The 12,857-nt window shown below is 42.7% G+C and overlaps 2 protein-coding genes across 5 annotated transcripts in view; both read right to left on the bottom strand.

Annotated features, from left to right (window-relative positions):
* LOC121921898 (zinc finger protein 397-like) overlaps window positions 1-12,857 on the bottom strand; it is a 942,727-nt gene that overhangs the window by 41,521 nt on the left and 888,349 nt on the right. The window lies entirely within an intron of this gene.
* The window catches only part of LOC121921979 (zinc finger protein 852-like), a 10,440-nt gene continuing 1,012 nt past the window's right edge, over window positions 3,430-12,857 (bottom strand). Inside the window, exons 1-2 of one of the 3 annotated variants that reach the window (XM_042450806.1) lie at window positions 9,700-9,761; window positions 3,430-5,385 (exon numbers count right to left, since the gene is read on the bottom strand). In XM_042450806.1, the coding sequence (XP_042306740.1) occupies window positions 4,087-5,310 (1,224 nt within the window). In that variant the 5' untranslated portion in view covers window positions 5,311-5,385; window positions 9,700-9,761 and the 3' untranslated portion in view covers window positions 3,430-4,086. Of the gene's footprint in view, window positions 5,386-6,981; window positions 7,032-9,699; window positions 9,762-12,857 lie in introns of those variants that run through there. The other 2 variants (XM_042450807.1, XM_042450808.1) reach the window with 2 other exon arrangements.

The raw sequence follows: 12,857 nt of genomic DNA, 5'->3' as shown, positions 1-12,857 counted from the left end.
CTCAAGTCTAGGAAAACTCATGCTATCAGCTTCTTTCTTTCAGTTAGTCTCAAAGATGCTACAAGATCCTTTTGCATACTTAGCATTAAATGCTTCGTTTTGAGCCAGACTGTTGAGTTTACAGATGTTTAGGGATCTAGTCATACAAGCGGAAACAGTAACAGAATATTCCCAGAGAGCATGGCTGGGAATCACATGGCCCTTGCCCTGCCAAAGCACCCCTCTCCAGACTGACTAGGGTTGTGTCCACACTGATGGGAAAACCCAGCTTACAGTCATTGGGGCTTCCAGATATGTGGGGAGAACAAGCAGTCCACACAACTGGCACCCACAAAAGGACGATACTAGTACTGTAGCAGTGTCTGCACACAGTCATGCAAATGTGCACTTGTGCAATCAGTTTGCATTGGTACTCTGTACTGATGGTACTGTGTTACTGTGTGTTTGTGCAATCAACTTGCACATCTGCAAACGGAATGGCACCGGAGGAACCATGTGAACTGGAAATGCTGCAATGACTTGGAAGTTCCAGGTGAGAAGAACTCAGCAGTTCATCTACCCATTGATGTTCTCGTCTGTCCCCGCACCAGTGCCCAGGGCATTGTCCAGAGTTTCCGTCTGATTCAGGGCAAAAGAGGACCCTTTTTACTTGACCCTTTTTACCCTGGAGCAAAGTTTGGTTTTGCCTATTTTGGCCCTGTGCATCATTTGAACAGGTCAGTGAGGGAATGTTTCTTTTCTTCCATGTATACACACCTATCTCGTGCTTTAGCATACCATTCCCAGCCAACTATGTCATTTTCCAGAATACTCCTTCCATACCCCTTTCCATCTTGGCTTCCATATGCCTTTGTCCTCCACATAACAGCTAAGCAACAGTCGGTGGCCACTGAGTGCTGTCGGACAACAGGCATATCTCAGTTAGCAAAGCCCCTCTGACAATTGAGCTCCTTTGTACATCCACCCAGCCCCCCCTCTTCTTCCTCATTCTCTGTCACACTAGAAGTATTTTTTGCAACACTGGGAGGACAGTGAAGGATGGGTGGAAAAACACACATTTGGTATTGTGTTACAGCAGCAAGTCTGCACCGTAACCAATGCAACCAACAAAAGCCAATCCTGCTGTAGCCCTGTGTGTCTGCCTACAAAGGGCTAGATAAACAGCAGCTGCCTCCACAATTCTTCCCTGAGAATGGCTGAACAGCAAAACAAAGAGAAAAGGGGAGAGCAGATAAGCTTGCTTCACCAGGTACCCCCAACACGCTAAAAAGGTATATCATAGATCCATAAGTGTGACCACCAAGATGGAAATCCTAAGAAAAATGGAGGCTAGTGAAAGAAAAAATGTCATCAGGGGGTACATTTTGGAAGAGGCCCTCAAGTGGTCTCTAGAAGGTTCAGAAGTGTGGTTTTTTACATATGCAAGGCTTACTCAATCTGGTTGTTTCTTTTCACCTAAGCATATTGTGAATTAAAAGTTTGCTGAAACAAGTTCAACTGCTCTTCTGTTTAGCAAGAAGCCCTGGTGGCACAGTGGTTAAATGCTGGTACTGCAGCCACAACGTTGTGTGTTCGATCCCAGGGCTCCAAAGTCGACTCAGCCTTTCATCCTTTTGTAGGTTGGTAAAATGAGTACCCAACTTGTTGGGGGCAATTGGCTTACAGACTGTAAACTGCTTAGAGAGTGCTGAGTTCACTATTAAGCAGCATAGAAATGTAAATACTATTGCAGTAAATGCTAAATGCTACTTCCCTATTATTTCCTGGTTATTTCGGCCTCTGGTACCTAATTTTCTGTTAAAGAAGGAAGGCCCAGGAACACATCAAGTTTTCATAAAATGTGAGCTAGACACTGTTAGGTGGATCTATAGTGGTTTGACATACTGAAGCCAACAGTCTCAGGAATGTCTCCTCTTCATCCTGGAGAGAAGGGACCAGTGGAGTGCAACAGGGTTCTGCCCTGGGTCCAGTGCTATTTAACATCCTTATCAATGACAGAATTCAAAATGACCTTAAAGGATTAGAGACCTGGGCCAAAAATCACACTTCAAGAGGGAGAAATGTAGGATACTACACTTAGTTAGAAAAAAATATATATGAAAGGATAAGGGACATCTGGTTCCACTATAGTACATGTGAAAGGGATCTTAGTGGACCACAAGTTGAACATGAGTGATCAGGGTGATACAGCAGCTAAAAAAGCCAATGTGATCCTAGGCAGCATCAATAGGAATGTAGTGTCTAGATCAAGGGAAGCCTATGAGGAGCAGCTCAGGGAGCTGGGAATGTTTAGCCTGGGGAAAGACAAGGTTAAGGGGTGACATGACAGCCATGTTTAAATATGTGAAGAGATGTCAGAGTGAGGATGGAGCAAGGTTGTTTTCTGCTGCTCCAGAGCCTAGGGAACAGGGCACTGGATTTCAACTACAGGAAAAGAGATTCCTCCTAAACTTTAGGAAGAAAGACCTGACAGTAAGAGCTGTTTGACAGTGGAGTTTGCTGCCTTGGAGTGTTGTGGTCTCCTTTGGAGGTTTTTTAAGCAGAAGCTGGATGGCCCTTTTGTCAGGAGTGCTTTGATTCCTGCATGGCAGGGAATGGACTAAGTGGCCCTTGGGGTCTCCTGCAACTCTATGATTCTATTATTCTTTAGTTGAGGTATGCTTGTATATGAAAAAAACCCTGACAGGCTGTAATGTTTACCCAGCTTTTTGTGTGTCAGTTTTGAATTAATCATATTTTTATTTTGAATTCTCTGCCACTGTTTGAAATTTTCAAAGACCATCAAGGCCCTTGATTTTTAATGTTCTGGCTAAGAGTGCCATGGCTTACTTCAACCAAAGCAGCACCAGAGGGGAAGGCTCGGCAGGCTTAGAGTTATAGCAAGATTTCTAGAACTACATACACAACCAAATATATGCAAACACTTAAGTGAGAAAAAACTCAAATACAGGAATGTTCATGATGGGGAACTATGAATCAACGTACGACTACTGAACTGGATTCCCTCAGGTTTGTAGGTGGAGCAGAATGAGGTAGAGAAAGGTACTGTACCACTTTTGATTGCAGATGGGAGATGATAGCTCATTTTAAAATATCTCTCCCCTTTAATTCCTCATATAAGTTGAAAACTAAAGCAGCAGGGAGAAAAACATGGTTTGCATTTCTTCCTGATGAAAAAGTTTGATATTTTTAAAAAGGCAACCCTCCTTCCACTACTGCTGAAAAGATACAGTCCTCTCCATCAATTTAGCCAGGGATAGGAGACTAGCCATGCTGAAGCTGCAGTAAGTCACCACCTCTCTGCTTGAGGCAGCATGGTCAGTAGTCATGGATGATGAGAACTGTCAGTCAACATCTGCAAGAATACTGCTTCCGTTACTTGTATTCATATTTGCTCCAAGGTGGGGAAAGAAATATTAGGCACTCTCATTTAAAACAAATGTTTTATTTATTTATTTTTAAGATATCTTACAAGTTGACCTTTACCCATAGGTAGTTGGGGGACTAGGGAGAGTTAACTAATACCTTCACCAGCACACCTTCAAACATAGGCAAGTCAGGCCATGATCCACTATAAGTTAATATTTTTTTAATTGGGCTGGGCCCAACACAGAAAAGAGAAACCAAAATTACATTAAGGGATTGGATCACCCCACTCCCACCTCACTCTGCTACATGGAGAGGCTAACACACTGGGCAAACTAAGTGAAATGATGTGGTAGAAAGTTCATTATGAATGGTACGGAGGAAGTGGGCAGAGTTCTTTTTCTCTTGGATAAAATGAGAATTTTGGGTCATCCAAATGAAACAACAGTCAGTAGATACAGATCAGACAATGAAAAAAAAGATAGTTCTTCATACTGCACATTATTAACTTGCGGAACTCACTACCACATGACGTGGTAGCAGCTGATGGCTTTCAAGGGGGAATCAGATGAATCCATGGAGTGACATTTTATTGACAGCTTCTGCACCCAACACAGAATTCTTGTGTTGCTTCTGTTGTGGCAGCCCTGGGTGTCCCTACTCCAAGGAGTAACATGAATGCTTGTCAAGTGGAAAATTTCTCCCCCACTGGCATATTTCCTACAGAGCCTCCCCTGGGTGGCTTCTCGCATGCTTATTCAGCTGGATTTGATACATGAAGCTTTTCCCACAATGTTTGCACTTATGTGGCTTCTCACCCGAGTGGGTGGTCTTGTGCCTCTTGCAGGACGTGCTATCATTGAACCGCTTCCCACACTCGGAGCACTGATAGGGCTTCTCTCCCGTGTGGATCCTCTTATGTCTCCTCAGGGAAGTCCGGTCACCAAAGGTTTTCTCACATTCTGGGCATTTGTAGGGTTTCTCTCCTGTGTGGGTTCGCCAGTGAACCACCAGGTTGGTTTGCTGACTGAAGCTTTTCCCACATTCTGAGCACCGAAAGGTCCTTTCCCCTTCCATGCGCATTGCGGCACACTTGGGAATAGGGCCTCTGGCCCCTTCGGGCACCTCCATCCCGCAAACAGCATCGTGTGCAACTCCCTGGGTTTCAGGAGGGAAGCCATTCTTGTGCTGCTGGTGTTCACGTTGTTCTCGGACATGGACAATCCCATGCCTAAAAAGGTACAGTGGCTTACTGAAGCTCTGAGCGCAGACTGAACAGCCGTATGGTTTTTCTCTTGGGTGCCTCTTCTCGTGTTTAACCAGCTCTGAGCGGTGCAGGAAGCTCTTCCCGCAATCTTCGCATTTATGGGGTTTCTTGGCCATGTGGGCGATCATGTGCCTCTTAATGCCCGTGGTGTCGCGAAAGCATCGTCCACAGTCTGCGCACTCATAGGGCTTCTCTCCCGTGTGGATCCGCTGGTGTCTCTTGAAGGAAGTCCCATCACTGAAGCTCCTTCCGCAGTCGACGCACTTGTAGGGCCTCTCCCCCGTGTGGGTCCTTTGGTGCCCGTTGAGGTGTGCTTGTTGGTTGAAACGCTTCCCACAGTATGAGCACACAAAGGGCTTCTCTCCCGTGTGGGTCCTTTCATGGATGATGAGCTTGGCTTTGGTGGAAATAGTCTTTCCACAGACTGAACACCGGTGGGGCTTCTCTCCGGTCACCTTTGTCGGACTCCTCACAAGAACTGGGCTCCAGCCAAAGCTCTGTAGGCTTTCATATCCATCCTCCTCTACCTCAGTCTTGATGATGCCCTGCTGGGCCAGGTAGTCATCAGCCTCGACATAGCCCCCCGAGGAATTAATGAACTGGACTTTCGTTTCCTTTGGGTGATCACTCGGCAACCTCTCAGAGCCTTCTTCTGAATCACTACCGAGAGTGGCCATTACTCTGGGTCTTCTCAAAAATGTCTCAAGAGTCTTTTGGCTGATCTTTTTCTCTCTAGCATCTGCACACACAACCTGTCAGAGGAAGCAGAAGATCATGCTATGGGTCTTCCCACCCACCCTTCTTCAAGAAACATTGGTCACATTTAGGATAAACAATAATGACTCTAAGTGTGGTATAAAGGTGGACCTCCCTCCATATTACAATTGCTAAACCTCTGGTTTCTGAGAAAGAGAAAAGCAGTGAGGCACAGCTCTATCATTCCTGGGCTTTATCGGTTGATGAGAGCCTCTCCCTTCATATTCCAGCTGCTAAACCTCTGGCCTCCAAGGGACAGAACAGCCAGCATATCATGATCCTAGTCTCCCTCCTCACTTCCACCCCCTCTTCCTCATGTGTCCCATCTCATTTAGACTAAGCCTTAGAATAGAGGACGGTCAAATTAATAATTTGGAAGAGTCAGCACAGTGTAGTGGCTTGAGTACTGTATTGGACTACAACTCTGGAGACCAGGGTTCAATTCCCCCGCTCAGCCATGAAACCACTTGGGCATGTCACAGGCTCTCAGCCTCAGGGGAAGGCAATAGTAAACCTCTTCTGGACAAATCTTGCCAATAAAACCTCAGGATGGGGCAGCCTTAGAATTACCATAAGTCAGACAAAGCAGCAACAACAAGCTCCTATGGGAGCCTTTTTCACTGAAGGGCATAGTATAACTACTCTAAATGAATAAATTTAATTGCCGTATATACTCAACTATAAGACATCCTCATGTGCAAGTCAAGGGCACATTTTGGGGCCAAAATTATGGATTTTAATAAGACCCGTGGATAAGTTGAGGGTGAAACCTAGGGGCATGTAATGATCAATCTAAAGAATGAAGCAAAGGAAAACAATGCCAAAGATCTTACAAAGTTCCAGCAGATATGATCACACTAAAGGGCTGGATAGATGAGGGAGTAGAGAGTGGTCAGTGCTTCCAGGACAAATTACACCAGAGATTTCCAAACTCTTCTTCGCCAGGTATTTTGGATTTCAACTCCCAGAAACCCCACCACCATGGCCAATGTCCAGGAATCCTGGGAGTTGAAGTCCAAAACACCTGGAGGATCAAGGTTTGGGATAGGTCGACTTGGGATCCTTTTTTGACTAAAATTTCTAGACTTATACATGAGTATATATAAATAATTGTAAGATGTAACTCCATAGTCCAATTCTCTAATCACTATACACTGGTGGAAGGGGGCTAGAAAGATCATCCTCCTTGCACTCTGATCAGCAGCTGAACAGACCTGCTTCCATTAACGTGTCTGCTGGCTCTTAAAGTTAGCTGGAGTACCATTTACAATTGATAAATCATAATAGTAAAGTAGCCAGCATGGTGTAGTGCAGTGGTTCTCAAACTTTTTACCCTTGTGACCCCCTTTACATCTACATGTAGACATTGTGACCCCCCTCCACTCAGTATATCAATAAAAATATTTTATTTTGTTCAATGGGCATATGTTTGTTCACACATTCATGTATATTCATATTTTAACATTCTACAGTTGGCCCGCCACTGAAATGTTCTTGTTGTTATGATCTTAAGGAGAACTATTTTAAGATGATGTGCAAGGGTAGCTGTGTTGGCCATTTAACAAATACAAACAAAAATCCACCAGTGATACCTTTATTGGCCAACTGAAATGCACATTATACTTGTTGCAAGCTTTCAAAGCTCCATGGGCTTCTTCATCAGGCAAGATGTTACAAACATAACAGGAAAAAGAAAAAAACAATTGGAGATGTTAGTCAGATGCCTGTATGTTGTTTCAGCTGATGTATTTTAAAATGACGTACAGGTGGTATACGACCCCTGACAAATTGGCTAAAATATACAGTAATGTAAATAACAAATTTTGGAAATGTAATAAATAGGTTAGGTCCTGTTATCACCAATGGTGGACCATGTAAAAGAGAAAGAAAATATAGTCCATCCTCTGTATCCATAAATTCTGCATCCCTGGATTCAACCATCCATGGTTTGAAAATACATTTGTCCCTCCATATTCTCTGGGGATAGGGACCCCTGTGAATATGGAAACAAGACCCTCATGAATATGGAAAAGCTGCAAATAACAAAAACACCATGTTTTTACCTGAAAGGACACCTCTCTAGGAATCCCTAGGCTAGGTCCTCCAGTGCAACTCTGTGGTCAACGTCTGGCAGACACTGACCATAGAACTGAGCTGGAGGAGCTATAAATGCCTAGCAGAGTGTTCTCTCTAGGAATCTCTAGTTAAAGTTGACCACAGAGTTGCACTGGAGGACCTAGATATTCCTAGAGATAACATATTAATCACATCCATGAATAATCAAATCTTCAAATATAAAAGGCGCAAATATCAAATCCACAAATATGGAGAGATGAGTGTAATCCCTCCCCACCCCAAATCCCAAAAGCAAATTTTGATTTTGCCATTTTATATAATGTCATTTTACGTACCCCACTGTACATAGTGATACTTGAGCATCCACAGATTTTGGTATTCATGGGGGGGGGGGGGGGGTGTCCTGGAACCAAAGCCCTAAGGGCCCACTGTGTTGGTTAAAAATTAGGAGGATCATTAATAATAATATAAAAATGAACATAGTACCTAGACCTGAATTATTTATCTTAAATAGACTTTTATGAGAAATCGGAAAGAGAGAATAATATTTTAATCTGTTATATGATTACACCTGTATGCCAAATACTGGAAACAGAAGAAAACTCTGGGTGTTGAAAAAGGTATGACTAATATTATCATCTGTATACATTTTATATACTGTAAACTCTAATAAAAATAAAAGGTTTTAAAAAAAGAAAAACGAATAGAAAAATTACCGGATCTTGCTGTACCAGACAAATTGACTATCTTGATAAAAGGAAATCTGATACAAACTTACTTACAAACCTGGCAACCTTGGATAGAATATGTTAAAAAATGAACAGGTGACAATGTAAAAAGTCATGTTTTACTTTGTGCTGAAATCAATCAGTCAGTCAGTCACACTATTACTATTCTGTTGTTGTTGTTGTTGCTGTTGTTATGTATGCCTTCAAGTTGTTTCCAACATTTGGCAACCCTAAGGTGAGTCTATCATGCGGTTTTCTTGGCAATGTCTGTTCAGAGGAGGCTGAGAGAGTGTGACGTGCCCAAAGTCACCCACTGGACTTAATGCCCAGGCAAGGAACTGAATCCTGCCAGCCTGCAAGAGATACCCCTCCATGCCATCTGAACTGAGAACAAAAAACAGCAAAATGCAGGCTTATGACTAATATTTTCAGTGTTAATTCTCTTCCATGGTTTTTAACACCTTTGCCTGATGAAGAAGCCAGTCGAGCTTAGAAAGCTTGCAACATGGATATTGTACCTTTGGTTCTCCCAATAAAGTTATCACTGCTTGGTGGTTTTGGTGGATGTTAGTGGATCTGGTCTCCATAATTGTAGTCCAACTTGCCATCCACTACACCTTGCTGGATCTATATCATAATATATATCATTCTAATCTTTGTACACTGCTGTGTATTTGTGTGTTTTCTATTGCCCCCAATGAATGATATTGAATTATATATACACTGGTTTTGAATTATATACAGATCTACTGGACCACAGTAGACCACATACTGGGCTCCAATGGTGTCCCTAGGGTTGGTGTCACCTGCTGCAGTCATTCATGGTGTCACACACCCCTCCACTGACATCCTCCCATTTCACAACATACAGAATCTTTAGTAATTTTTGCACTAATGTTACTCGCAAATCATAATTCCCGTATACCACTGAATGTCATGTTAATGGTTGTGACATCAACAACTAGCAAAATTAAAGTTATACCTTCAGATTACAATATCATATGCACAACCTTAATGAGTTTACATATACATAGTGAAGCTTTGGTTAAATGTGGTGTTTTTAAATAAAATTTTAAAAGAATATTTTAAACATTTCAAAATTACAAAAAAATAATTTCAATGTTTAAAATCTTAAAATCTTTGCTCCACAGGAGTGCCATAGCAACCAAATTGTGTGGCGCTGCTGCGTCACCGCAAAGCACTAGAGACGGAACGATGTCGCAGCTGCACTGCCTCCAGACAGGGCGGCGCAGCTGCGACATTGTGCCGTCTCTAGTTTGGAGGCAGCGCAGCTGTGACATCACCATTACGCCCCATGTCTGGTGGCCGCACCACAGCTGCAGCGCCCTCATCACATGGGAGGGTTGCCGGGCGTGTGGGTGCTTTGCCCACCAGGCAACTCTTGCACGTGACGAAGGCACCTGAAAGGCCCATCTGTTCCAGGCCAAAGTGTCTAGATCAAGGAAATAAATAATGCCACTTTATTCTGCTTTAGTCAGGCCTCACCTGGAATATTGTGTCCAGTTCTGGGCATCACAATTCAAAAAGGATGTTGAAAAGCCAGAGCGTGTCCAGAGGAGGGCCACCAAAGTGGTGAAGGGCCTGGAAACCATGCCTTATGAGAAGAGACTTAGGGAGCTGGGTATGTTTAGCCTGGAGAAGAGAAGGTTAAGAGGTGATGTGATAGTCCTGTACTGTATAAGTATATGAAGGGGTGTTATACTGAGGATGGAGCAAGCTTGTTTACTGCTGCTCCAGAGAACAGTACCTGGAGCAATGGATGCAAGCTCCAGGAAAAGAGAAATTTGCCCTTTATACCTGGCTGATTGGAGCAGGTCTATTTTGAATTGATTCATTCATCAATGTGAACCACAAGTGGGTTATTTTATTTTATTTTGCATATATATATTTCTTGCAGCAAAAAAAAAAGTGATCCGGGCAAATGTAGTATGAACCATGCTTTGCCACTGGTTCGGATCACAAATCAATTTATTTGTAAGTGGGAATGCGTCCCTAAATACCTAAAGCCATGATTCTCAAACTTTGGCCTTCCAGGTGTTTTTTAGTTTGTCTCCCAGAATCCCAAATCATTGACCAAGATGGCTGAGGCTTCTAGGAGTTGAAGTCCAAAACATCCCTGGAGGATGAGATTGGAAATCGATGCCATAAAGGCACCAGATCCCATCTGATCTTGGAACCTAAGCCCTGCTCAGTACTCGGATGGGTGCCCACCAATCATACCAGGTGCTGTAGATTTTATTTCAGAAGAAGGAACTGGCCAAACCACTTCTGAGTCTTCCTTGCCTAAGAAAGCCCTAAGAAACTGATGGGGTTGCCATAAGTCGACAGATGACTTGAAGGCAGATATGTACGTATATGCCTTCAAGTACCTATAGACCTAGGCTGACCTCATTCACTTCATAGGATTTTCCTAGGCATATTAACTGTTTTTTTGCTGAAGGGTGCAGTATAAATGCAGTAAATAAAATAAAATAATAAATAAATATAAAGAATTTCGAGAGCCAGCATGGCGTAGTGGTTTAAATGCTGGACTATGACTTGGGGGACTAGGGTTCGATTCTCAAGATTGGCTACGAATCCCATTGGGCAACCTTGGGCAAGTCACACTCTCTCAGCTGCAGAGGATGGCCATGGCAAACTTCCGCTGAACAAATCTTGCCAAGAAAATCACACGATAGGGTCATTTTAAGTCGGAAATGACTTGAAGGCACACAAGAACAATAATAAAGAGTTTTAAGATACAGTAAATGCATTTGGTAGAAAGGCATGGGTGGGCAGCTCTGCCAAGACCAGAGGCCAGTTTTATGCCCTCCACATCCTTTTGTGTGTTGCACTTCCTGCCCTAATAGCATTGCCAAGTACCTCCATCTTTGCTGGCTGCCTTGAGGTACTATATATTGTGTCTTGGAAGGCGATGTAGGGTATCATTTGGTACTATTTTGCCTCAGGCTATTCTTGGCTAGCATGTTGCTTTATTAGGGAGAAAATGAATCCTAAACCTGTGGTGGGCAATGCCTTCCTTAAAATCAATGACATTGTCACATCATAAGAAAAAGGGCAATGACAATGATTACAAAGCTGGAGCAAATTCTCTATGGCTCAATCCACATTGCAGAAACAATCCAGTCTGAGACTGCTTTAATAGCCCTGGATCAATGCTAAGGAATTCTGGGAACTATCATTTTGTAAGACATTTAGCCTTCTTAGGTTTTTTTGTGATTTTCTGGGCTATGTGGCCATGTTCCAGAAGAGTTTATTACCGACGTTTTGCCAGCATCTGTGGCTGGTATCTTCACATTTCGCCTTCTCTGTCACAGAGCCCTGGTGCCACAGTAAACTACAAGTCCCAGGATCCCCTAGCACTCAGCCAGGGCAGTTAAAGCGGTCTCAGGCTGAATGATTTCTGCTGTGCGTTTTGGAGCTATGAGCAAAGGTTTTAGTTCAGGTGGTATTTAGTTGTGTGTGTGTGAGTGTGCATTTTAAGAAGGAGCCAGCATGATGGAGGGGTTTGAGTGCTGGACTACGACTCTGGAGAACAGGATTCGAATCCCAGCTCCGCTGTGGAAACCCACTGAGTGATCTTGGGCAAGACACACTGTCTCAGCCTCAGAGGAAGGCCATGGCAAACCTCCTCTGAACAAATCATGCCAAGAAAAGCCTGCGACAGGTTCTCTTTGAATCACAAATTGCTTGAAGGCACAGCTCAGTAGCAGTGCTGTGTATTTTAAACAAATAAAAAGGGCAGATTTCATGATGGAGGTGTATACAAATATTTAAAAAACTGTGCAGAGAGGACAGGGAAAACCTCTCCCTTTCTTATTATATTAAAGTAAAATGGGGTCATTCGTGGGAGACAAATGGTCAAGACATAACAAAGGAAGGACTGCTTCACACAAGGAAGAGTTTTTGTTTTAATTCACCTGTCCACTGAAATTAATTTTTTTTAACAGTTGAATCGGTTATAAATCAATGTTATCCTTAAGATTGTCAGGCTGGTAGATGTGCATGTCTTTCTATTATATATCTTCTGAACTGTTTTTAATTTTTTTCTGATTGTTTAATTATATTTTAAAATGTGCATTTTGTGTTATCTCAGGATTCCACAGCATTGAGCCATGACAGTTAAAGCGGCGTGAAACTGCATTAATTCTACAGTCTGGGTGTAGGGATTTTTTTTAATCACTGTAAGCCATACATATGTGTGGGTGTGGGTGTATGGAAGATGGATGTGTACACACACATGCATATATGTGTGTGTGTGTGTGTGTGTGTGTATATATATATATATGGAAGATGGATAGACAGATAGATATACAGTATATGGAGGATGGATATATCATATATATATATATAAACATGCATGTGTGTATATATCTTCACCAATAGTCCTTGTTAGTGTTAGTGAGGTGGTGAAATGTCTTGTGTGCAAGATGGATATGCATGGATATACACACACACACACACACACACACACACATACACATACAGAAGATTGATATATCTATGTATCCATCTTCTATATATATATATCTTCACCAATAGTCCTTGTTAGTGGGGCAGGGAAAGGTATGTTTGTGTATATGTGGAAGATGTAGACATATATAGATATAGATATATTAATCTTCCATATATAGAGGGGGGGG

Source organism: Sceloporus undulatus, chromosome 2 (assembly GCF_019175285.1).
Source record: "Sceloporus undulatus isolate JIND9_A2432 ecotype Alabama chromosome 2, SceUnd_v1.1, whole genome shotgun sequence".
NCBI classification, from domain to species: domain Eukaryota; kingdom Metazoa; phylum Chordata; class Lepidosauria; order Squamata; family Phrynosomatidae; genus Sceloporus; species Sceloporus undulatus.
The sequence above is the reverse complement of the archived record's forward strand: the minus strand, read 5'-3'. Positions and strand labels throughout refer to the sequence as shown.